The sequence below is a fragment of the Heloderma suspectum genome, chromosome 3 (assembly GCF_057233095.1).
Source record: "Heloderma suspectum isolate Gila_16-S chromosome 3, 16-S_ref, whole genome shotgun sequence".
In the NCBI taxonomy this organism is placed as follows: domain Eukaryota; kingdom Metazoa; phylum Chordata; class Lepidosauria; order Squamata; family Helodermatidae; genus Heloderma; species Heloderma suspectum.
In genome coordinates this window covers 123,943,949-123,969,933 of record NC_139460.1, presented here as the reverse complement: position 1 = coordinate 123,969,933, position 25,985 = coordinate 123,943,949, and the positions used below count along the sequence as shown (strand labels likewise).

General features: G+C 42.9%; 1 protein-coding gene across 1 annotated transcript in view; it reads left to right on the top strand.

The window, feature by feature from the left end:
- CRACDL (CRACD like) overlaps nt 1-16,041 on the top strand; it is a 78,315-nt gene extending 62,274 nt beyond the window's left edge. The window contains exons 9-11 of the mRNA XM_084844376.1: nt 7,937-8,130; nt 12,727-12,874; nt 13,512-16,041. Of these exons, the coding sequence (XP_084700502.1) occupies nt 7,937-8,130; nt 12,727-12,874; nt 13,512-13,654 (485 nt within the window). The 3' untranslated portion in view covers nt 13,655-16,041. The remainder of the gene's footprint in view (nt 1-7,936; nt 8,131-12,726; nt 12,875-13,511) is intronic.
- The last annotated feature ends 9,944 nt before the right edge of the window (nt 16,042-25,985 follow it).

Here is a 25,985-nt window from a genome sequence, read left to right as displayed (position 1 = left end):
TTCCAGCATCATGAATATGGGTGTGAGATGTTGGAGGGATTGTCATGGCATTATGATACTATCTTTTTTAACTCCTCATAGTTTCTAATATTGGATTTGCCTTCTCTGCTGGAGCACCATAAACCTCCATTTATCTGCAGGAAAATGATCTTGCACAATCTGCTCTAAACTTCCTATTGCTCATGAACAGGAAGCAAATATGTGGCTGAAAATAACCCCAAATTATTTAGTAACATGACATTTACTAATTCATCTGTAAGGGTGAAATATGGAACACATTTAGAAACAATGGCGTCATTTTCTCAAAGCATTTTACATTCATTCTCAAAAATTATTTTTATTTTTTCCGAACTGTGATTTGAATGCTCCAACGTAGCTTTGTTTGAATATTAAGATCAAAGAGTGATAGACCTGTAGAACCAGAACATTGTACAAAATCCATATACAATATATAAAAGTGAGCAAAAAAAAAAAGCATGCAGGTTTACTATTTGAAGATAGTCAGATTTAATATATAGTAAAAAATATGGCAGCATCTCCACACACGTTTCTCTTTTGTGGGGGAAAAGTGTATCAGTGCCTGAGGCAGAAATCAGGTGGTGCTTCCCCTGTCCCCCACCACAGGGTAAAAAGATAATAATATGCTAGATTGACAGTTTGCTGCCTGTTAACGTTATCCCAAAACCTTCTGCCTCACCCTGCCTAATGGAAGGGCCAACCCTGACTCCCTGTGTGCAGAACCTTGCTAGTAATCTCAGAATAAAACAGTTTGTTAGTTCAAGTGCTTCTATTTTTGGTAGTGATGGACAGAAACAACAATCAGGCTGTGTAAAGACTTGGCATCAAGGAGTCTTGGTTCCACCCTGATTTATGAATTCCCCAGTGTTTTGTATTGCTAGAATGAGTCACAAATGCTCATTGGACTGCTACATTACTGAAAAATATGAATCATTTACGGTGACCTAGCATCAGGCTAATGAATGGAAAGAAGGAAATAACAAGCAATTATTCTGAGGGCAGGCACTGCAGCCACCATCGCCTCTCAGAATTTCAAGGATATGAGCCATCTTAGGTTCAAACTACACACAGTGGCAGCAGATCCGTATGTTTAATCCTGGAGCTGCCAAAATAATGTAAAAAGCAGGGTTCAAGTCCAGTTTAAAAACCAAAAAGGGTGCACAAGGGAAGAGTCTGTCTCTTTGCCCAAGCTCTTCTGCTTTTTAAAATTGAACCCCACCACAGCTTCCTCATTAGGCCCAAACTACACGAAAACAGAATGGGGAGCGCTTCCTGGTAATATCTGGATTTTCATGAAATTGCTTTGGTCCGTCAGGAACACATGAAGCAAGGAAGGTAGAGTATACACTAACCCACTTTCATGGGTCACACAGCACTTGAAACCAACATACTTCGGGGTTCGGTGGGTGGAGTAGAACTTAATGTCAACTCCATAGGTGCTGCTCAGGAAATGAGAGAGGCTTGTTCCCCACTCCTGTCCATGCTCTCCTGCTCAGGGACATTCATTGGAAGCCCTGAATTAAGCTCCGGTAGTTTATCCCACATCTCTCCCCTCTCATCCACCATTGGGATATTGTGAAAGATTAAAAGATACTGTGCTGTTGTGAATGGGGAAAACAGGCTACATAATCTGAATGGGTGAAGCAGCTACTGTGCTATTATGAATGGGAAAAACAGGCTGCATACTGTGAATGGGTAAAGCAGCTACTGCAGTAGGCTACATATTGTGAATAGGAAAACAGCGCTACTGTGATATAGTGAAATAATTAAACAGTATGAAGTAGTGCTAAGTGGGAAAGAAAGCTTGTGTCCAAAGAGCATGCTACTGCGAATGGGGAAAAAGAAAGAATGGAGTGGGAGGTGGCCCTACCCCTTGACCACATCACTGCCAGGTCATGGAGGCATGCCCAGGATTTAATGCAGGGGCGGGGGCAAGGCACACTGTAGCAGAACCATGCTGGAGCTGCATTTAAGGAAATGCACCTGTGCACAAATGCCCTCTTGACTAAACCTGTGCACAAAGGGCTTGTTGATTAAACCACAGTGCCTTTATTCTACCAGCTATCTCAGCCACAAGGCGGGGACTTGTGGATCTAGCTCAGCTGTGCATAAAAATGCTCATTTGCTCTTAGTTTTAGAAGTGCTTCTTGACATGTTAATCATGGCCCCAAGGTGCAAAAAAACAATAATTCAACAGATAGCAATCCTCTCTCTTGACCCTATTTCTGAGTACAATGAAAGTTTTCTTTTGAAATTTGAGAGAGAGAGAGAGAGAGAAAGAAAATACATTTTGAAATATTTTTGGCAACTTTCATTCATGACAAGATGTGAAACCACTTAATCTGTAAAAATGCTACAATGCAGTTACAAATTGAAAACCTACTTACATGCAATGAATTGAAGTGACTAAAGAAGTGGAACCCCTCATGGATCACTGCCTTGTAGTGGCGAAGGGGCTTGCGTAACTCAATGAAGCCATAAGCTATGCCGTGCAGGGCCACCCAAGACGGACAGGTCATGGCAGAAAGTTCTGACAAAATGTGGTCCACTGGAGAAGGAAATGGCAACCCACTCCAGTATTCTTGCCAAGAAAACCCCATGGAACGTATCACAAGGCTAAAAGATATGACGCCGGAAGATGAGCCCCTCAGGTCGGAAGGTGTCCAATATACTACTGGGGAAGACCAGAGGGAATTTCCAAGTAGCACCAGAAAGAGTGAAGCGGCTGGGCCAAAGCCGAAAGGACACTCAGCTGTGCATGTGTCTGGTGGTGAAAAGAAAATCCGATGCTGTAAAGAACAATATTGTTTAGGAACCTGGAATGTAAGATCAATGAATCAAGGTAAGCTGGAGGTGGTCAAACATGAGATGGCAAGATTGAACATCGACATCTTGGAAATCAGCGAACTAAAATGGACAAGCATGGGCAAATTTAATTCAGGTGACCATCATATCTACTACTGTGGGCAAGAATCCCTTAGAAGAAATGGAGTAGCACTCATAGTCAACAAAAGGGTGGGAAAAGCAATACTGGGGTCAATCTTAAAAACAATAGAATGATCTCAGTACGAATCCAAGGCAAACCATTCAACATCACAGTAATTCAAGTCTATGCCCCAGCCACTGATGCTGAAGAAGCTGAGGTTGATCGGGTTCTATGAAGACCTACAACACCTTCTAGAACTAACACCAAAAAAAGATGTCCTCTTCATCATAGGGGATTGGAATGCTAAAGTAGGAAGTCAAGAAATCACCGGGATAACAGGCAAGCATGGCCTTGGTGTACAAAATGAAGTAGGACAAAGGCTAATAGAGTTTTGCCAAGAGAACACGCTGATCATAGCAAACACGCTTTTCCAACAGCACAAGAGGCGACTCTACACATGGACATCACCAGATGGTCAATATCGAAATCAGATTGATTATGTACTTTGCAGCCAAAGATGGAGAAGCTCTATACAGTCAGTAAAAACAAGACCTGGAGCTGACTGTGGCTCAGATCATGAGCTTCTTGTTGCAAAATTTCAGCTTAAATTGAAGAACGTAGGGAAAACCACTAAACCATTCAGGTATGACCTAAATCATATCCCTTAGGAATATACAGTGGAGGTGAGGAATAGATTTAAGGGATTAGACCTGATAGAGTGTCTGGGGAACTATGGACAGAGGTCCGTAACATTGTTCAGGAGGCAGCAACTCAATCCATCCCAAAGAAAAAGAAATGCAAGAAAGCCAAGTGGCTGTCTGATGAGGCTTTACAAGTAGCTGAGGAAAGAAGGGAAGTGAAAAGCAAGGGAGAAAGGGGAAGAGATATCCAACTGAATGCAGAGTTCCAGAGAATAGTAAGGAGAGACAAGAAGGCCTTCTTAAATGAACAATGCAAAGAAATCGAGGAAAACAACAGAATGGGAAAGACTAGAGATCTCTTCAAGAAAATCGGAGATCTTCTTGCAAAGACGGGCATGATAAAGGACAAAGAAGGCAGGGACCTCACAGAAGCAGATGAGATTTAAGAAGAGGTGGAAAGAATACACAGAAGAACTATACAGGAAAGATCTGAATGTCCCTGATAGCCATGATAGTGCGGTCACTGAACTTGAGCCGGTCATCCTCGAGAGTGAAATCAAGTGGGCCTTGGGAAGCATTACTAACAACAAAGCTAGCGGAGATGACATAATCAAGCTGAGCTATTTAAAATCCTAAAAGATGATGCTGTTAAAGTTCTGCACTCAATATGCCAACAAATTTGGAACACTCAGCAATGGCCACAAGACTGGAAAAGGCCAGTTTACATTCCAATTCCAAAGAAGGGCAACGCCAAAGAGTGTTCAAACTACCGCACAATTGCGCTCATTTCCCATGCCAGCAAGGTTATGCTCAAAATCCTACAAGCTAGGCTTCAGCAGTATGCGAGCTGAGAACTACCGGAAGTACAAGCTGGGTTTCGAAGAGGCAGAGGAACTAGAGATCAAATCGCCAACTTTCGTTGGATCATGGAGAAAGCAAGAGAATTCCAGAAAAACGTCTATTTCTGCTTCATTGACTACGCTAAAGCCTTTGATTGGGTGGATCACAACAAACTGTGGCAAATTCTTAAAGTGATGGGAGTACCAGACCACCTTACCTGTCTCCTGAGAAACCTGTACGAGGGTCAAGAAGCAACAGTGAGAACCAGACATGGAACAACCGATTGGTTCAAAATTGGGAAAGGAGTATGACAAAGCTGCATATTGTTGCCCTGCTTATTTAACTTATATGCAGAGTACATCATGAGAAATGCCGGGTTGGATGAATCACAGGTCAGAATTAAGATTGCCGGGAGAATTATCAACAACCTCAGATACGCAGATGATACCACCCTAATGGCAGAAAGCGAAGAGGATCTAAAGAGCCTCTTGTTGAGGGTGAAAGTGTAGAGTGCAAAAGCTGGTTTGAAACTCAACATTAAAAAAACTATGATCATGGCATCTGGCCCCATCACTTCCTGGCATATGGAAGGGGAAGAAATGGAAGCAGTGACAGATTTTATTTTCTTGGGCTCCAAGTTCACCGCAGATGGTGACTGTAGCCATGAAATTAAAAGACGCTTGCTCCTTGGGAGGAAAGCTATGGCAAACCTAGAAAGCATAGTAAGAAGCAGAGACATCACCTTGCCGACTAAGGTCCGTCTAATCAAAGCTACGGTTTTCCCAGTAGTAACATATGGCTGTGAGAGCTGGACTATAAGGAAGGTTGAGCGCCGAAGAATTGATGCCTTCGAACTGTGGTGCTGGAGAAGACTCTTACGAGTCCCCTGGACTGCAAGGAGGTCAAATCAGTCAATCCTAAAGGAAATCAACCCTGAGTGCTCATTGGAAGGACAGATACTGAAGCTGAAGCTGAAATATTTTGGCCACCTAACGCGAAGAGAAAACTCTCTGGAAAAGACCCTGATGCTGGGAAAGACGAAGGCAAAAGGAGAAGGGGACAGCAGAGGATGAGATGGTTAGATAGTATCACTGATGCAATGAATATGGACTTGAGCACACTCCAGGAGAGAGCACAGGACACGAAGGCCTGGCGTGCTATGGTCCATGGGGTTACGAGGAGTCGGACATGACTGAACGACTGAACAACAACAAAGAAGTGAAATACAGCATTGCAGATGCAAAGAGGAAGTACATTAATTCAACCATTTTGCATGTGACAAGCATGATTGTTTTCATTCTGGCCTCAACAGGTGCCTGTGGTGAACTGGTTATATATGCAGTTTATTACAGATGAGTCACTGAGCCTCCCTAAAATGGAGGATGTGGTAGTATCCAAAATACAATATTGAGCTTCTCTCTTGGGCTGTCCAGCCTATGCCTAGTTCAGAAATATGTCATCGCCAGTTGGGATCACCGTAAGAACATGGGTCAGATAAACTGATGTATGATGAGCAGAGTCAGCCTCTGGGGTGGGGGAGAACAGCCCTTGTCCTCCAAATTATGTAGACAAAGTTTATTTGAGCCTCAGCCACTTTTAGAAGTCACACAGCAATCAAACCTATTTAGGGAAGCTTTGTCAGGGTGGACACTGAGCCCATAGAATCCCAGAGTAGTTCTGATTCTGAGGAAGAGCAGTCGCTCCTGGGAGAGGAGCGCGCTCCTCTTTCCCAGGGCCAACAGCTGACGGAGATTCCTCCCACCAGCATTCCTAGCTTAGATAGCAGTCCCGGGAGTGACAGAGCACGGATAGCAGACTTGGTGGATGCGCAACACCGACGCAGAGAGCGGCGCCAGATGGAGGGCGCAGAAAGGAGGCGTAGTGCCCGGTTGGCGCGCAAACAATGGCTGCACCCAGAGGATCCAAGGGAAAAGGAGAGGGACTCTCCCTAGTCCTTAAGTTCAGGGGTCTGCCAGTAATTCCCTTTCAAACGGGGACCAACTGTTCCAACTTAGGGCATAGGTACTGTGCTGCTCAGATCTAGTTGCAAACGGTAGAGTTGTTAAGTTGTAAAGGAAGAATAAAGCTTTGAAAGGAATCCCTTTGTCTGTGTCTGGACTTGGCTACTGGATTAGACTGAGAGAGGCCTCCAAGGGGCCCTTGACAAGCTTGTTAATAAGCTGCATCCAGAAACTCAACCCATTAACAGCTAGTGGTGTTTAGAGACTGAGGTGTTGGTTTTGACCTATAAAGCCTTACATGGCTCGAGATTGCAACACCTCATAGAGTACATACACTACAATAATCATCTGAGGACCTCCTGTGTGTTCATTTTCTGAGGAAGATTCAGAGGATGGCAACAAGGGAGAGGGGTTTTTCAGTGGTGGCCCCTTGATTGTGGAAGGCTCTCCCCAGTAATACTCCACCTGACACCAGCATCGTCATCTTTTTAGTACCAGGTTAAAGCTTTCCTCTACTCCCAGGCATTTGACAGCATATGACTGGGATTCTTAATTTAGGGTGCAATCCTACGTGGATTGCTGGCAGCCTCCGAACTTGGAGGCTGCTGAGTATCCAGTGCAGGGTGGGAGGACAGCAGAGGCAATCTTTGCCTCTGTGCTCCAGCTGCCCTGAATTTCTGTTAGACAGGCAATTTCGCCTGTCTGGCTGCAGCACCTCAGAGGCAGAAGGAAGGAGCTGGGTTATGTCGTATTGCAGCCACCCTGGTTTCCTCCCCTTTCTACCCCTAGGAATGCCCCCCTTTTCCCATCTCCATGCTCTGTCTTCCAAGCGCGGACAGGTAGCCAGTGTGGTTCTCTCTGCACTGGCTATGAGAGGGAGGGGGAGTGGAGTGTGGTTTCCTGGCTCTGAGGTCAGAGCCTGTCCCTGACTTTGGAGACAGGAAACTCAACTATCTTATGCCCTCCCAGATCTGTCATAGGATCACTCCCTCTGTTCTTTTACAGGCCTTGGCATTTTAACTTGTTTTTCGTTGTATTACATTTTTCTTTTTGTATGTTTTAACCCTTGTTGTAAGACACTTTGAGTCTTTTTTACAGAATGGCATCTAATAAATTTTAATAAATTTTAATGAATTTATTTATTATAAATAAATAATTTAAATAATAATAAATTATTATCAAATTTAAATAATAATAAAATAATATACAAATCTAGTTCCCTTGCTCTTCTCACTCCTTCTAGCTCCTCATGAAGTCCAGGAAGTTACAGCCACTGCCTGTCTACTTCTTTGAACTCTTCCGCTGTCAGCTCTGGATTGCTGAGCCTGGGTCCTGTGCTCTACTTCTCTCTTGCAGACACTGGGATCTTAGAGCAGGTTTTCCTGATGTGTGTGCAGGATTCTCCCTAGCTGCTGGTCATTTCTAGGGTTCACAGGGCAAGGTTTAGTTTCTTTACTGCTGTGTGTCCCTGGGGAATGCCTCTAAAATGGAAGAACAGCAGACGGTGCATTTCTCTCTCTGATAACTTTCTTCCCAAATTCTCTCAACAGAGAAAAGTGTGCCTTCTCCTGCGATTGCTGCAGACAATGCAAGAGCAATTGAAAGTCAGACAGTGCCAGCCTGGATTACCATAGCAAAACAGAAGCGGAGGCTCGTGGAGCAGGAGCTTAGTAAAGAAGAAAAAACAGTGGCTCAGGATAAAGCAGATGCAGAAAAACAAATAAAAGAGAAGGAGAAAATGGAGGTGATACAGTTCATCCCTGCTTGATTTGTGTGTGACTTCGTAGTGGTGCTCTTTGCTCTAGCCTGCTTGTGATTAATTCTCGAAGACCTCTTGTAATCAGTCACACATTATAAAAATTGACCTGTTTTTCTGAATTGAACCAGTATTGACAGGTGCCCACCACCTCTGTTCCGAGAAGCATGCATGCATGCATACATTTAGTTAGTTAGTTAGTTAGTTAGTGTGGCCGCCATTTGAATCTGGGCCTTCCCCTCCTGACTCAAATCCTCTAGCCTAGTGGAGAGGAACCTCCAGCCCATGAATGTTCTCCATCCAGCCCATGGAGACTTTGTCCTCCTGCCCAAGCTCCACTGTCAGAAGTCTATCAGGGGGCTTGGGAAGGGGGTGAGAATCCCCCTATTATCTCTGAACAATGATTGGAGATAACAGGCAAATTTCCCTTAGCACACCGCTTGCCCTCCCAATTGGGTAGGTGAGTGCCACGCTAAGTGCTTTACCCATGCTGCCTTCCTTCATTGGGGAGGATGTGGTGCAAATAAAGTGGCCCAACTGAGGCTACAGGTGAAGTGCTCCACCTTTGGCTGGGGCACCTCTTGGTCGCTGCACCTTCCCCCATCGGGAAGGAAACAGTGTGGGTGAAGCATCCCCAACACAAAGCACTGGTTGGAGCTCCAGCCGGCATAGAATCATAGAATAGTAGGGTTGGAAGGGGCCTACAAGGCCATCGAGTCCAAGCCCCTGCTCAATGCAGGAATCCAAGTCAGAGCATCCCTGACAGATGGCTGTCCAGCCTCGTCTTGAAAGCCTCTAGTGTGGGAGAGCCCACCACCTCCCTAGGTAATTGGTTCCATTGTCATATTGCTCTAAAAGTCAGGAAGTTTTTCCTGATGTTCAGCCGGAATCTGGCTTCCTGTAACTTGAGCCCATTATTCCGTGTCCTGCACTCTGGGATGATCGAGAAGAGAGCCTGGCCTTCCCCTCTGTGACAACCTTTCAAGTACTTGAAGAGTGCTATCATATCTCCCCTCAGTCGTCTCTTCTCAAGGCTAAACATGCCCAGTTCTTTCAGTCTCTCCTCATAGGGCTTTGTTTCCAGTCCCCTGTTCATCCTTGTTGCCCTCCTCTGAACCCTCTCCAGTTTGTCTGCATCCTTCTTAAAGTGTGGTGCCTAGAACTGGACACAGTACTCCAGATGAGGCCTAACCAGTGCTGAGTAGAGGGGAACTAGTACTTCCCGGGATTTGGAAGCTATGCTTCTATTAATGCAGCCCAAAAGAGCATTGGCCTTTTTTGCAGCCACATCACATTGTTGGCTCATATTCAGCTTGTGATTAACAACAATTCCAAGATCCTTCTCGTGTGTAGTGTTGTTGAGCCAAGTATCCCCCGTCTTGTAAATGTGCCTTTGGTTTCTTTTTCCTAGGTGCAGAACTTGACATTTATCCCTTTTAAATGTCATTCTGTTGTTTTCTGCCCAGTGCTCCAGTCTATCCAGATCACTTTGAATTTTGTTTCTGTCTTCCAAAGTATTAGCTATCCCGCCCAATTTTGTGTCATCTGCAAATTTGATCAGCATTCCCTGCACCTCCTCCTCCAAGTCATTAATCACAATGTTGAAGAGCACCGGGCCCAGGACTGAGCCCTGCAGTACCCCACTCTTTACCTCTCTCCAGTTTGAGAAGGTCCCATTGATAAGCACTCTTTGAGTCCGATTCTGTAGCCAACTGTGGATCCACCAGATCATTGTTTCATCTAGGCTACTTTGAGCTAGTTTGCTCATCAGGATATCATGGGGCACTTTGTCAGGGAGATATAATATCAGGAAGGCTGGCCACGCCCCTGATATCACCTGGCCTGCAGAGGGCTGGGTGGGGAAGCATCTGGTCCCCCCCCCACAACACAGTTCACCTCCCCTACTCTAGCCACCATGCCACACGGGCTCACTGCGTAGGCCTAAAGCAGTTTGACACATCAGTAAGACTGTTTACAGATTCTCCACTTTTAACAAATTCAGAGCACCCTCATTTCAGGGGATGCAGACATCAATCCTAGCAGTCATGTCTCCATTGCTGGATAAAGCACCTTTGGCAGTACGCAAATTGCAATTGCTTGCAAAACTTTTCCTTCCCACTACTAACGCTTGTGTCGAATCTTGCTTCGTGATTGTCACAGGCACCGATTAGACAAGAGCTATGACCTTATATGACCCTGAGTCAGGTCACTGGTCTTTCTGGCCCAGTGCACTCTGTTCCAATTGCCAGCAACTCTCTAAGGGGTTCTCCATTCACTGCTGGCAAGACATGATTAGAGATGGAAGAATCGGTCTGGTTTTTATCGGTGTCACTTTTAGACCTGTTTCTTTGTCCTCCATTCCCATTCAGTTTTTTTAAATCTTTAAGTGAGGGGTGAGTGTGTTTGGTGTTTTGCTTTTTCATTCTCTGGAAGGCAAGTGCATACCTTCTGTGGCAGGAGTGCTCATTTAGCCCTTTTAAAGAGAAAGTGTGTGAAGCCATATTTTCCTTTCCATAGCAAATATTTGAGACCTTTCAAACAAAGCATTCTTCCTTTCAGAATATGAGTGCTCTGTGCTTCCCTCTCCAGCACTGGAACATTCATCTCCCATGGGAGCTTTAAAAAAATGGAGGAGACAGACTTTCCCATGTTGCAGTGCTTCTTTCCACTCTGTTCCAGTTTGTACAATTGAAAGTCTAATTCAGCATTATAGGGGAACTTCTAATTAATCCAACAAATGATGTCTGTTTGGTATTGTTCCGCCAGTGGAAAGAACTGCTGGTAGAACAGATTTCCCCTCCCGCTTGCAGCCATTTGCCCCCAAATCAGCTCTGGAGGATTGGGGCATACTCCAGAGCAGATTTGGGGGGCATATTGGGGGCTGCAGGGGGGAGGAGAAGATGGGGACGTTCCATTGCACGAAGGTTGGATCCAACCTTAAGGATCCTTTTTAATCTCCAGTGCATCACTTCTGAACGTGGCCATAATGTTGTCATTTAAAAAAAAACAAGTGTTCATTCTAATCAAAGTTTCTCTTTTTATTCATGTTACAAAGGTGGAAAGTCAAAACACTGCTCTCAGTGTCAGTTCTGAAAGTACCTCAAAGTTCAGCTTTGTACCTGGTTGCAGGAGCTTTTCTTCCTAAAAGTCTCTGGTTTTAATCTGCCAATAGGGAGAATGGAATTCATAATTCTCACACACATGTTTGGTGATACGTACTGAAAGGATAAATATTTGCAGTCTCAATGGCTCATGTATACATAAATTTTATTCATTCTGGTGGGGTAATATCTCCTTTTTTGTAGAAAAAAGTTATATTTTTCATGTAAAATATAAACCTTGGTAAGGACTTGAGGTGAAATGAGAACCTTGGCTTCCAAAACTCCAAATAAATCAGTTTATAGAGAAATGGACTAAGAGATAAACAGCATCTCTGTTTGGTGGTTATTGCCAGTGCTGCGGATCCAGATTTAGAACGTTATATACAGAATATACAACATGAAATGGTAGTGCTACATTAAAAATAACGCCCTGTCATATTCCTTACACAGAGCTTTCCTGATAAAACTACATTGCGTTGTGATATTGAATGATGCAGTCTTTAAATGATAAACACACACACACTCATGCAAGTCCTAAATTTTATAGCTTTATTTCTATGTGCAAAAAGTTGCTTTTGGATTGGATCTGAGGCCTCAATAAACTTAGGCCAGATTACTAATACTTATATTAGCTCATAATATTATATAACATTTGCAAAGAATAACAGTCAGAACAAACTGTCCATTTTTAGTTTCACAGAGGTTCTGGTAGATTGTCCCATGCAAGTTTGATCATACAGGAAGTTGATTCATCAAGCTTATGTAGGTAACCCCAAAGTGAGTATAAATTCTTGCTGATTTTAGCAGTACACATGCCTTTCTGCTGCACCTTTTACCTTTCTCTGACATAGGAGTAAGTATACCTTATAAGCACATGATTGTGCATATTCTTGTCTTGGAAGTAAAAACTAACTTTGAGCAAAACATGGCTGGAGGGGAAAAGGGTTAAGCAACCCTCCTCTCTCACTCACTGTTCCTCTGCTCAGACTTGTAGTCCCCTTCCTCATAAGGTTGTTTTGGCTAAAAATAATGTTGGGGCAAAAATAAATGCAACTGCCTGTCCCATCTAGGAAGAAAAGGAACCATTGATGCAAAGCCACAGCTTCCCGTTGGAAGCTATTTGCTGCCAAGCTTGGTTTGTGTTTGTCTTCATTAGCAAAAGAGAAGCGGCCTTGAATATTTTGCCATGGAGATCCATTTCCAAGTGCTTCTAGTTGAATCATTCAGAATCCCAAATACATTTTTGCAGTCTTAAGAGTCCACAGAACATTAAATGTTTATGGAGTGTTTACAGCTCAGATGGTATAAACAGGGCAGGCTTGTGTAACATATGACAGATTATTTCATTGTTGAGCAGGAGAGCCATGTCTGCTGCTGAGTTTCTTGTGTTCTGTTAAATCCCTACTGTGGTTCCGTTATCCACTGAATTGCTTAGAATAGCTATCCTGTTGTGTGTGTTTTTCCCTTCCTCTTTTTCATTTAGGAACCGGTGAGGCAACAGACAGATTTCACCCGGAACACAACCTCAGCTTTCTTACCCACAGTTTCTTCTGAAGAACAGAAGAAAGAGACAAAGTTGGATATGCAAGAATCTTTGCCAAGAGCCAGCGTGCTGTCGCATCATTGCTCTGGTATGAAAACAAGCACTCAAAATACTGACACAGATCCAGGCCCAAATAGTCTCGTCTTTATTCAGTGTTCATAGAGTTGGGCATTTCTACAATTTTCTTCCAAAAATGCTGATTGCTTTGGGCCTTTACATGCCATTAGCGGGACTGAGGGATGCTTCCCACGTTTTCCTTCTGATCAAGCATAAACTTGAAACATGAAGTGTGAATGCGATGATCATGTTTGCAAATGTGTGTATCATATAGGGATCCAATTGGATCCAGTTTCAATGTACACTTGATTATTGGTGGGAAAATCCCAGATTTGTTTTTATGTCCTGCATGAAATAGCCCTGAGGGTGCTGAGTTAGTATTTTCTCCAGCATAAACAGTAAAGTGATCCCTGCAAATGTTGCATGTGATGAAGTGGCCATTTTTAATTTAGTATTGGTACACTACAGAATAACCTTTGTAGCCAATATCAAGGTTTTATTAGAAGATTATTCATCATGGGTAGGATTCTTAAGAATTTTACAGCATTGTCTAATGGTACTTTTCTGTGTTAGCAGGTTAATTAAGGTGATAGGTCAAAAACCCTGCTTGTTATGGCTGACCACCAAGCTGCTAGTAAGTGGACTTTTTGTTGTTCTTTTCTGCGCAGTTCAGTCTTCAGCGCCGATTGAAAAAGAAGATATAAAGCTACTTAAGAAGGTCAGTCATTCTTCTACAGATAAGCCCTCATGGATGGAACTTGCAAAAAAGAAATCTCAAGCTTGGAGTGACATGCCTCAGAGGATAAAATAGAGCAAGCGCTTTGTACTGTTTGTAGCTACTATTAAAGAAAAATTATCATGCTATGTTAATTAAATGGATAAAGATACTGTAATTATGATGAAATCTATGATAAGGGGATGTGACACAAGAAGAGTATAAGAATCATTAATCATACATGTGTATGCTTAACCCACTATGTAGCAATGAGAATGATGCTGGAAAGCTACTGCAAAGGTTTACCTGTCTCTTGCAGGAAAATGTTCAGTTGCAGAAGATACTGAGTATCTTGTATTTCTCTGCATTTCTTTTCCCTTGCAATATGGTTCTTAGAATATGTATTAAATATTGATTAATTGTTGTTTTGTCACCTTGTGAATTATCCTCCAATCAAAATGTATTTTTGAGCCATATAACAAAATCAGAATATAGCAAGAATACCTCCCTTGATGTATATGCAAAACAAATTGACCTTGTTGGAGTGGTAGATTATAGAAAACATAAAGCAGATAATAGTGTTTGCTACTCAAGGCAGGATGGGATAGTAGTTTATTCTTGGGGCCTTTTGAATCACTACTTTTCTCTCCCCATCCCACCCCAAATCTGTCCACACTGTAGGATCAAAAGTAGGTACAAGACTCATACACTCTTTCCACTGCCCCTTCACCACACCTAAAAAAAAGTCATGACTGCACTTGAAGATGCCACACTTATTGAAGTTCAAGAAGGTTCTATATCATTAATACAGGGTGATATTACTTTTTTTAAAAAAATCAAGATCTCTGGTTGTGGGTGTTGCATTTTAGATGATATAGCAAGGGTCCCCAACCATTTTGGGTCTGTGGGCACATTTGGAAATTTCAGAGTGTTATGGGTGCTCTCACAGAAGGACAATCATGGTGGGAATGGCTGGTCACAAAAAATAATAATTTCCCAGAAGGCAAACATGTGAGACTGAAAGAAAAGTTATTTGCCCAAGAACCTAAGTACAAGGCAGAGGTGTGGTCTGAGTTCCAAAACACAACACCAGTCTTTTGAACCCAAATACAGATGGTGCTGCAGAGCAGCATATCGAACATCCCCCTTTTAAAAAAGCACTTACAAATCTTAAGAAATGAAACAGGAGGATCAGAGAGCTGGGGGGGCGGGGGCAACAGAGGTGTTCACAGACACATTGGTGTCTAGAGGCACCATGCTGGAGACCCCAATGATTAGTGAGGGTTGTAAGAGAGGGAGCACATTTTGAATTTTGCTACATGTAGCAAGCAGGTCAGAGAGGAGAAGTAGCTTCTGAACAGCAACATGATCTATAATCTGAAAGAGCTGACAAATTCATCCATATCCATGTCAAGAATTATGCTGTAATTTAGCCTCCCTTCTGCAGTCTTGTCCTCTAGACTAGAAAGCTGGGTTCATGCTGACCTCCTGTTACATTGGCAAGCCTGTCAACACCATGGTACTGAAAGGCAGCAGTAATGCCTGCAAGAGTTTGCACATTTTTGCACAATTTTAAAGATTTTCAGGTTCCCAATTTCACACTTGTAATATCACAGCGGAAAATTAGAGACAAAATTGGCTGGTGCTACATGCTTCCCTAGTTGCACAGCTGGGGCCGTTGGGGCCCATGGATAAATGTAGTTCAACTGAATTCAGGGTCAACAAAGTAGAGCAACAAAACAGCCATCCCTAATAATAAGAAAGGAAAGAAGTGGGCATTTAGTAGCTTTCTGTATTTAATTGTAAAATTAGGCTTTTGTAGACTTCGTTTATCTGACAAAGGAGAAAATATTTCAATCTCCACCTTCAGTGTACATTGAAGGACCAATTTCATACTGAAAAGCAAAAGTAGCTGTGTTCTCCATAAGAAAAATTCTGACGTCCATATTGGGGGAAATATCTTGTTCAGGCTAACCAAAATGTCCACAAAATAATATCGTGCAAGCTTTTGGATTCTCCAGAACTCTTCTTCAAGCTAGTTGCTAAACAAAGCAAGCGGGGAGGATGAAAAAACCTGAATGATGTTGAAACAGTCTTGATGGGATGTGGGAGAAGGGAGTGGACATTCAACATTAAGGCTTTTGACTAAATGCAGACTCCATGGCTTTAGCATCTCCAGTGTCAACCAGGGTTTTTCCTTCCCTCCACTTTCTTTGTTTAACATCTAGCCTGATGAAGAACGATGGAGAACTCGAAAGCTTGCACACTATTTTATGGTATTTTGTTTGGCCTAATAAAGGTATTTGCCCTAATAATGGATTTTCAAGTTCATATTAATATCTACACTGATCCAAAGTTGTTTGGATGAGCATCCCTGATTCTACCTTCTTTGTACATGCATTTTCAATATACTTCTTAAATTATGTTATAGGTGATTACTGAGCTTTTGTTAATATACAATAAAATGTTGGACATTTTTCTGCAGATGTCCCTTAGGTGCTTTGAAATATCTAGTACAACATACCCAATGGGACACCATGTAATGTACCTTTACAGGCAACAAAAGTAATCCTCAGATTTCTGTTCTAGATTTGGAGTGGTATACAAATATTATAAATAAATAAATAAATTTCATATATAAGCTACTGTTTTGGCATCTTCAGTATCATGAAGGTGTTGTATCAGCTGAATTGAAGTTCTGAGGTATCTTGCAGTTCTGCAGAAAGGTGCTACATCAGTGGCAGAGAGCATGCTTTGTACATACGAGGCTCAACGGTCAATGTACAACAACTGTGGTTCCCAGAAGAAGATTCTCACTTTGGAAGCCAAAGGCTCAGGTCTACATTCTCTCTGTCTCTCTGTGTATGTATTTGTGTGTATATGTGTATATGTACACACACACACACCCCAAGCAGTTTAAAGGATAGGCCATTAATAAAATTTTAAGTATGTTAGGTTCAGTATGTGTATTTATCTCATCTTGGTTTTATAGTATCATCTTTAGTCTGAGCTGATTGAACTTCAAACTGGTGTGCCACTTGGGGATGGGCTTGCAGTGGATTGGATGCAGATTTAGGTGTGTGCAACTTAGCTGGTGGAAGCAGACTTCCTTGTCTCTCCTCCTCCCCACACCAGTCCCCTGAAAATGCTTCATGCATTTCAATGTGCATAGAAGTATGCACTTCTATGCATATTGCTACACATCACACAGAAAATGTTTGCTTCTGCTTTTAAACCAACAACTGTTCCCTGTGATGTCTGAATCTAGGGAATAGTGGTTTGTTTAAACCAGGGTGGCGAACCTGTGACCCTCCAGGTGGAGTCCAACAACTCCCATCAGCTCCAGCTGATATGGCCAATAATCATGGATGATGGTGTGTGCGGTCCAACAGCATCTAGAGGGACACATGTTCCCCACCTCTGGTTTAAACTATGTTTAGTGAGAACAAGCCAGGATCTGAAACCATGTTTTGATCCTGGCTTGTTCTCACTAACCATAATTTAAACAAACCATAGTTCTCCAGGTTTGGATATCATGGAAAACTGCACTTTAAAATCAGAAGCTTTTGATTTCCTCCTCCTGTTGCATGAAAGCAGAGGGGATGGGAAGCATATGAGCCCAAGTCTTGTCCAAGTTCATTTATATAGTGGGAAACCATGGTTTCTTGTTATGCCTGAACTAAGTCATAGACTTTCAACATGTTAAATGCATAATTTAAGATAATCTTATGTTTGGAAGTTATTCATGAACTGGTTTATTGCTAATAAATATTGGGTTTTTATCCCAAACGGCTAGAAGAACTTTGAATTAAAAGTACTCATTTTTTGCTTATCTTTTGTCAGCAAAATGCTTAAATTTGGCAAACAAGATATGCATTACAAATTTTCAGTGAAGAAAATGACTTACATTTTATATTTACTCAAGGTAAAAACTTGTTAAGGAGTTTTTAAACTATCTTTTCATTTAAATCCAGAAGCGCCACAATGGAGTACATACCCTATTCTTTTGTCAAGTAACTACAACAAATGCTGCTGCATATTTTATTGCATCTTGTGAAGAAATACAAGGCCATGGCCAGTCATAGGTTATGTATATAAAGCAACTAACTGCTACTTACATTTCAATAAAAGTAATTAATGGAAGTTGGGAGTAGCAGGGGCATGGGTTTCCGGTTTGGTTCTCTTGAGCAAAATTTATGTGCTACATATGAACCTTTTGTGATACAGAGTAAGCACAAGGCCAGTTTTGGACTGGAGCACTCCTAATTCTAAATAGCTCAGTACTATGTAAATTCAACTGTGTTTTCTGTTCATTTGTTTTAACAATATTGTAAATGCTTTTAAGATTTCATGAAATGCACCATTTCCATTTTTTGCTTCATATAATGCTATCTGCCTTACCCTAGCTTTTATCTCTGCGCAAGCTAAATAGGTTTACTTGGTATTAAATCCTATTTTCAGTAGGACTTACTCCCTAGTAATTCTGTTTAGGATTGCAGCCTAATTTTTTTAATATCTCAACTAAATTATTTTAGTGTTGTATAGAGAACTGTAATAAACTCTTTACATCCAGAGTTTCTTGTTTGGACATTACTGACTGTGTAATGTATAACAGATATTGGGCACATTATGTGAATCTAAAACCTACATCAGGTAGCATATACACTTAATTTAAAACAGGGTTTCTATCCTGCATATATTTAGAGAGCATATAGCCAAGAATATAGAGCTCTGCTTGCAGACTGCTTAAGACTTGCCAGATCTCCACTCTAGGCACACTCTTCTGATGTTATAAGGTTATTTGGGAAAATGAGAATTAGACTTACACCCAACGCTACACTCATGGGAAGACGGTATTCGGTGGTGCTGTTCTGTGAACTTTTGTACAAGGACTAGTGGAAGAAATGCCACGAGAGAGAGAGGGAGCAGAAAAGTATTACATTAGACATTTAGTTTGCAAGGGTGACGGAGGATAATCCAGGGCTGAGGTACGTGCTAGAACTAGACTAGAGGGGGATTTGTTTCATGCAAACTGTTGTGCAACATCTTGGACTAATGGCATGGCCCTTTTCAATGTAAGCATGCGTTTCTCACACAACTCCCTTGCGCAGGGATGAAAAATGAACTTGCACCAGCGCAAGGGCGACATTGGATGCAAGCTCTGCAAATTTACTTGTGAGTAAGCCCCCTGAGCTAATATGCATAGGATTGCGGTATAAGAACTTTTGCATGTGCCACTCTTCACAGAACTCTCAAGTGAAACTGTCCACTGGACAAAAGCTTAACCTAGCATGTATGAAGAACTTATGCCCACAAAATAAGGCAGGCTGAGCATGTCTTCTCAAAAGTAATTCTATTCTATTCAAATGGACACTCCCAAGTAAATAAGCAGAGGGTTGCAGCTTTAGCAGGACTAATGTCTTGTACCTGGATGCTTGCATCCAGAGGTCCTTGTTCTTGCTTAACACCAGTGGGAGCAAATTTGTGAGATTCTACAGTATGAATGTTCTGTGGTTTGCCATCTGATTTATAAATGCTGTTCAAATATTTTAAGTAAAGATGTTGAATGTTCTGCCATTATTATACAGATAAAAAAAATAGTCTGCTTTACTATGGGACCTTTCAGTGTCTACATGTTGCTTGGATTTTCCATTCATTTGGCTGTGTACATTGGCTCTATTCCCAGAACACCTATCTGTGAGTTGCTCTAAAACAGCTTAAGTGGAGGTCATCCAGGAAAATGTTAGACTATTTCCTCTTTTCAGGAACAACCATCCAAAGAAAGAAGTAGTGCTTTAATAAGTTCTGTGGAAACTTTCTTCAGGGCAAAGCAAATAGTTAAACTAGTTGTCTTCATTTAGCTTTGCATTTTCTATACCTTTCTCCACTGACACCATCTGTTCTTATTACTAGAAGAAGATGTATTCCATATTAATGGACTTTCCTTTATTGTTATAGGAGCACTTCTCTTCAGGCAGATATTGTATAAATCAGGGATGGGGAACCTCTGTCCTGTGGGCATAATCCAGCACACAGATGTTTCTAATCTGGCCTGCAGAGGGTTGGGCACTCTCCATGGTCCCCTCCACAAGCCCCACTCCCTAGGAAGGGAGAGGAAGTCCCATGTTATCTCCAATCAAAGATCAGAGATAACATGGGAATTCCCTCTGAGGGTCTCAGCAGCCACTTGCAGGAGCTGGTCCTGCAAATGGCTGCTGAGACCCTTTGCTTTGGAATGTGAGCAACATGCAATGCAGAGGAGGGACTGTATGTTTACCATAACATTTGGTTCTTGAAACCATACCCATACTGTAGCCTCTAACTACAAAATGATGCACATTAACAATTCAGAAACCTGCTGAATTCTGGGAATTTATCATCAATGGTATCATTGGGATCCATTCTGTATTTCAAAGTGAGTGCCCTTTAGGAAATCTTCTCATGAAGGCAAATCAGAGTGAAAGAAAACAGGAGTTATTAACCTGAGAAGAACTACAAACCACTAAAGGCAGCGTAGCATGAGATGTTATTATTGCTTTGTGTTGTACTTAAAGTGCTACACAGAGAGTGAGAATGGACAAGTCCCTGCTCGAATGCTTATAATCCATGTATCAACACACCACAAGAAGGAAGGGTTGAGAGGTCAGAAGCTCCATCCATTCATTCAGGAGCATGCTTGGACTTGCCAGAGAACAGTGCAGCAAAATCATTGGCATGTCCTTGTGGCACCAGTAATATTCCCATCAGTGATGGTATAATTACTAAATTTCTCTCTAACAGACACTATAAAAATTAAGAGAATATTAGGGCACTTAGGAGGCTAACGAGTATACTGGGCCATAAACATTCATAGACAAGAGACTACTTCATTAGATTTTGAGGTTGCCTCTAATGAAAGAGGCTTATTCCCTTCAGAACTTCTGGCCACAATACACTTGTTAGCTTTCTAAAGTGCCCCGGGCTTCTTTGCTGTCAGTGCAGTACACTGACATGGCTACAGTTCCAGACGTTGTTGTTTTTTTTAAGTATGATTCCTCCTCTCTATTTTGGAATCTAACATACTAGTTTTGAGTGTAAGAAGAAAAACAAAAGCAAATGATACATAACCCTTCACAGCTCCATGCACTCAAAATGTGCATGCTTGTTATTCAGTCGTTAAGTTGTGTCCGACTCTTCGTGACCCCATGCACTATAGCATGCCGGACCTTCCTGTCCTCCGCTAATAAAACGCAGACCTCCACTACATGAATTTTAAACAATAAATTGGGGTGAAGAAAGCTGCAGCAGTAGACTTTTGATCTTCCAGAATTGTGCAATTCCAGAGAAACAAACAAACACAGACACAAAACCTCCACACAAACAACAGGATGGGAGGGAGCAGCAAAGGGAGAGGGAGAGCTTTGGATACATCCTGTAATTCTCCACCCACTGGTATGGACAAACTGTAGCAGCAATTTCCACTTGTAGTTCACAGCAGAAAAGCAATGATTGGGGGTGCTGGAGTCCTCCATCTGAAAAAGCCCTTTTGCTGACTCTTCCTTCTGCTTCTGGCTTCTAGGATGATTCAGATGTTTCAAGAAATTCTTGCTGAAGCTCCTTCTGGTCAGATCTCTTCGTAAAATCTTCTGGTGCTAGGCTCCTAACCCTAATCCTAGCACTTGATGATACTTAGCAATAGCACCAGTACTACCACGAGCAGTCTGTGAAGTCTGACTGCATCGTTTCAGGATGCAGAATTGCGTGATTTGTGCACTGAGACAGGTACAATTGCAGAAGGTTCAGTAGCAGGGGTAATGGAAGGTCACAAGTATAACCGTGCAGTCAGACTTCACAAGCTACTAGTGGTAGTACTGGTGCTATTGATAACTATCATCAAGTACTAGGTTTGATGGCAAGTTAAGATGCTTCTTGATCCCCAACAGTTTGCCCATGGGAGCGTACAGGGGCCACTGGCTGCCTTGTGATCCAGCTGCTACTACGTGCAGGTGCCAGTTGGATGGACCAGCACTTCCATCCATGTAGGGGGAGATAATGCAATTAACACCACAATCTGTGAAGCCATGGTGGCCCTTTTTTGAGCTGTTGAAAGAAGAAAGGAGAAGCCTCTGTCTGAAGCACTCATGCGGCTAACATGATACAAGCTTCTTATCCCACTGTGCACTATGTCGCAGTAGCGCTATTTAGCAGTAGCACTGTTTCACTCATTCACCAATTTGCTGTTGTGCACATTAGATATAGGGCAATTGGCGCTATATGATGCTGCTCTTGATTGTTATTTTGCACTATGTCACAGTAGCGCAGTAGTGCTCTTTCAGTGTTTCAGGGGTGGTTTAGAGCTTTTCTCATTGGCTATCTGTACCTGGCAGCTAAACAGATCTCAGAAACAGAGATCTGCTGGCCAGAGCAGAGCAGTGGCAGCAGTTTTGACTGCTCTTGCCAAGCAACTCTGTAGGTGATCTTTAAACCACTCTTTAAGCCACTGTGGTGTGCCAGAGGACATGATAAGCCACAATGGTTTAAATAAACCTTGCTGCAGACCATGGCTTATCAGAGTGGCTTATTTTGGCTTAATAAGCCAAATAAGGCTTATAAGAAGCCTTAATAAGAAGGGGAAAACCATGTGCAGATGACACAAAAAGCCATGGTTTATAAGCTACTGTGAGTAGCTTATAAACCAGCATGGCTTATCATGATGTGTGAACCCAGTCCTAGTTTGTGGGTGGGGTGAATGCAGAGACATTGATTAGATGCATTGCTAGATTACCATTCTTATTTTTCTTTTGCCAAGTATTGAGTCACTGGGAACCTTTCCCATTAGAGAATTATTGAGTAAACATGGCCAATGGTGCATTTCTGACTTTGCATAGCATCTCCTCAGTGAGGAAAGTGTCTTTGCCTTAGGCATGTTTTCTGCATTTGTTTTAGTGATGTTAGGTTGCTTCAGGGGGAAAGGTAACTGAGATACCTCAGATTCAGGTTCTGCAACTATCAGGGAACATAGGAAAGGATGCATTCAGTTGACGCTCAAGGCTGATGGTTACACAGCCCTTTTGAAGTTGAACAGTGCTCCAGCTGACTTCAGAAGAGGCTCCTGGTTTAAAAGATTTTCTTTGACTCTATATTTTCCCTTTAGATCACCCAGTGTTTTTTGAGGTATAGAATTTAACTGGGCATGAAATAACTGACAGTAGAAAGGGTTAGGCATTTACTGTTTTGGCTTACTTACTCAAAGAAGGACAGGGAGCATTCCCAACTTTTCTTTACTCCTGAGCATGCCACTGTTCACAGTCGTAGTTAATTTATGAGCCTTCAAAACTGAGTTAGATTGAGAGAGGGAGAGAAAGAGAGAGAGAACAAGTTCTTGAGTGAGAGAGCAAATTTCTGCTACTTTTCACAGCAGCAGTTCCCAGTAGTGGTTGGATTAGTAGTTTTATCTGTTCTCTAGCTAACGTCTTACCACGACTGCAAGCAGAGAACAAAGGAATAATAATCTACTCATATTTGCTCAGAGAAGTTACCAGGTTGGAGAAGACACATGATTCTTTGGTTGCTTTAGTGATTGGCTGAGCCTTTAAAAATTTGGCTGTCTTAATAAACATCTTTTCATTTCCCCACAACTAGCCAAAATGCTTCTTCTTAAAAATTAACTTTTGGTATTGGTCAATAGTGAATGATGAATTCAGGGGGGAAACAAACATTAGAATGAAGAGAACCTAATGCTAATATCATAACTGAAGAAGGATGGACCCTGACAAGCAAACCTGCTCCCTGGAGGTTACAGGACTTGCCAACCTTCATTAGCTTGGTGTTAGCAAGATGCAAAGTTCAACCAGAACTCTGCATCCCAACCATGTGACCAGATATGACAGGACTAGAGTTCACAGAGAAGGGAGAGAATTAGTTAACTTCCACATGTTGCCCCTTTCCAGACAGTATAATGTTGTGTTGGGTGACTACCACACTGACAGAGCATGGGTCATCTGCAAACCACACATTCAAGCAGACAGAGGAGAACTTCCCAATCAAGTGCAGCTAGACCACATGGACTAGTGCGATCACACAAAGGAGACTTATTATCATTGTGCAACTTTAACTTTAAAACCCCAAGACAGAAAGCACCCATTTTAATTACAAGCAGACCATGGCTTATCAGAATGGCTTATTTTGGCTTGATAAGCCACCGTGGCAGGGAAAAAAACACTTGTAGTTGACACAAAAAGTCATGGTTTATAAACTACTGTCAGTAGGTTATAAACCAGCATGGCTTATCATGACGTGCAAAACCAGTCCTAGAGTTTGTGGTTGGGGTGAATGCAGAGACACTGGGGATGGCATTAGGAACTGACACCCTTGGGTAGGCACTAGGACCCACTGCTGAGGCCTGCCCTGGACCCCCATGGGGAAAAAAAGTCTGGCTCTGGGCAGCTGGGTCTAGGAGTGCTCCTGATGTAACTTCCTTGTGAGATAGTAAAATGCACTGAAACTCAGGCAACCCATGCTTCTTGTAACACTGCTCAAAGCACTGTTGCCAGGAAAACTTGAGGGGGCCCACCAGTGGTGCAGTTAGGGTTGGACCTTGGGGCCAAGATTCAGTGCCCCAAGTGACCACCCAGAGAGTAGCAGGTGATGAAGGCATCAGAGGCAGACTCCATTGTATTCCTGCAGTCATGATACTGCTATGATTTAAGTGAGTTTAAAAAGCAAAATTGCACATGGCCAGAGTATGATGATGGTGGTAGTGCTGGTGGTGGTCTGCAAACAGCTTGGTTGTTATTGCTCTGACATAGCAGGAATGCAGAGACAGCTGCAAAGTATGGAGTGGTTGTGGCTGGGGTCAGAGGGCAGAGGGCGAAGAGAAATGTTAGTCACGCCCTTCACAACGGAAGTAATACATATGGCCATCTAAAGGGGACTCCCCCTAAGAGCTAGTGTGGTGCAACAGTATTGGACTGGGACTCAGGAGATTTGGGTTCTAAGCCTTACTTGGCCATGACCCTCACTGGCTTTGGGACCCTCACCGACTCTCAGCCTAACCTAACTCACAGGGGTGTGGTGAGGATAAAGGAGAGAGGAGGAGGACTATGTAAGATGCCCTGCTCCCATGCGATGCTCATCCAGTAAGATCTGCCCAGGGGCAACATTCAGTGGTCTGTTAGGAACAGTTAGGACTACTTAATCCTGAAGAAAATCACTAGTAACATTTTCTTCCCTTCTGTAGATAATTTTTGTGTGTGTTGGGTTTTTCTGTATGTATTGGAGTTGAACTGGCAGGAGGGAAGGGGGTTCTCCCAATTTATTTTAGTGGTCCCCCAATTGTGGAAATTCCTAAATTCCATGCATTCATAGCCAATGAAATTGGAAGGAAAAAAGGCTAAGGGTGCAATCCTACGCCAGTTTAGACAGAAAAAAGGCCTGCAACTCCCAGCATGCCCCAGCCATGGCTGGGGCATGCTGGGAGTTGCGGGCCTTTTTTCTGTCTAAACTGGCATAGGATTGTACCCTAAGCCATTGAAGTGCCATCGTTGCCTGGCCAGCTATCTGAACCCCCTTGCAGCTTCCTGGTAGTGGTTGCCTCGAAATTGTCGTCATCTAAGTATCGTCCATGGCCTTCCTAGAGTAACTGTCATAAAAGGGGTACTGTTTAGAACAGATGGCACCTCCCCTAGAGCAACCACTCCAAGGAACAGGATTTGTTATCTTTGCCACAGAGAGGGAGGAAAACGAAACACTTCCAAGATGATTCCACCACATATATTTCATGTGGGCTTCCTGAAGCAGCTGCTCCTCAAAATGGCGTAATCTCCAGAGCAGCCTCCCTAGCCTAGTGCCCCCCCCCCAGCTGTATTGGACCACATCTCCCATAATCCTCCTAGTCTAGGGGTGGGGAACCTCTTTCAGCCCTAGGGCCGAATCCAATCCTAGAGAAGCACTAGCATTCCAGTGGCAGGCAGGGCCAAAGGCGAAAGCGTGGGCCTAAAAATACAACCCCCCCTGCAAAAAAAATACTAGTTCAAAGCACTTACTACCACTAATGAAGCCTTAAGAGAGGCATTTCAGCCATTCAGAATGGCAAGAAACTGCACAAAAGGCAAGAAACCACCGCACAATCAGTGGCTGGAGGAAGGGGGCTGGGGCCAGGGGAACAGGACATGGCCATCTGGGGAACCCTGCAAGGCTGGACTTGGACCCCAAGGGGCTAGATTTGCCCCCTGTGCTTGAGGTTTCCCACAGTCAGCCTGCTTGCTGGGGGATTCTGGGAGATGTAGTCCAACACAGTTGAAGGGCTCCAGGTTGGGGAAGGCTGTTCTAAGCCCCCCCCCCCCCCAAGAGCCCTGGGCAAAATGCACATGTTTTGCAATCTTGTGGAGAGAGTTGGCAGCCTCCAAAGTTGGAAGCTGTTGAATGTCCAACACAGGGCACCTGGAGC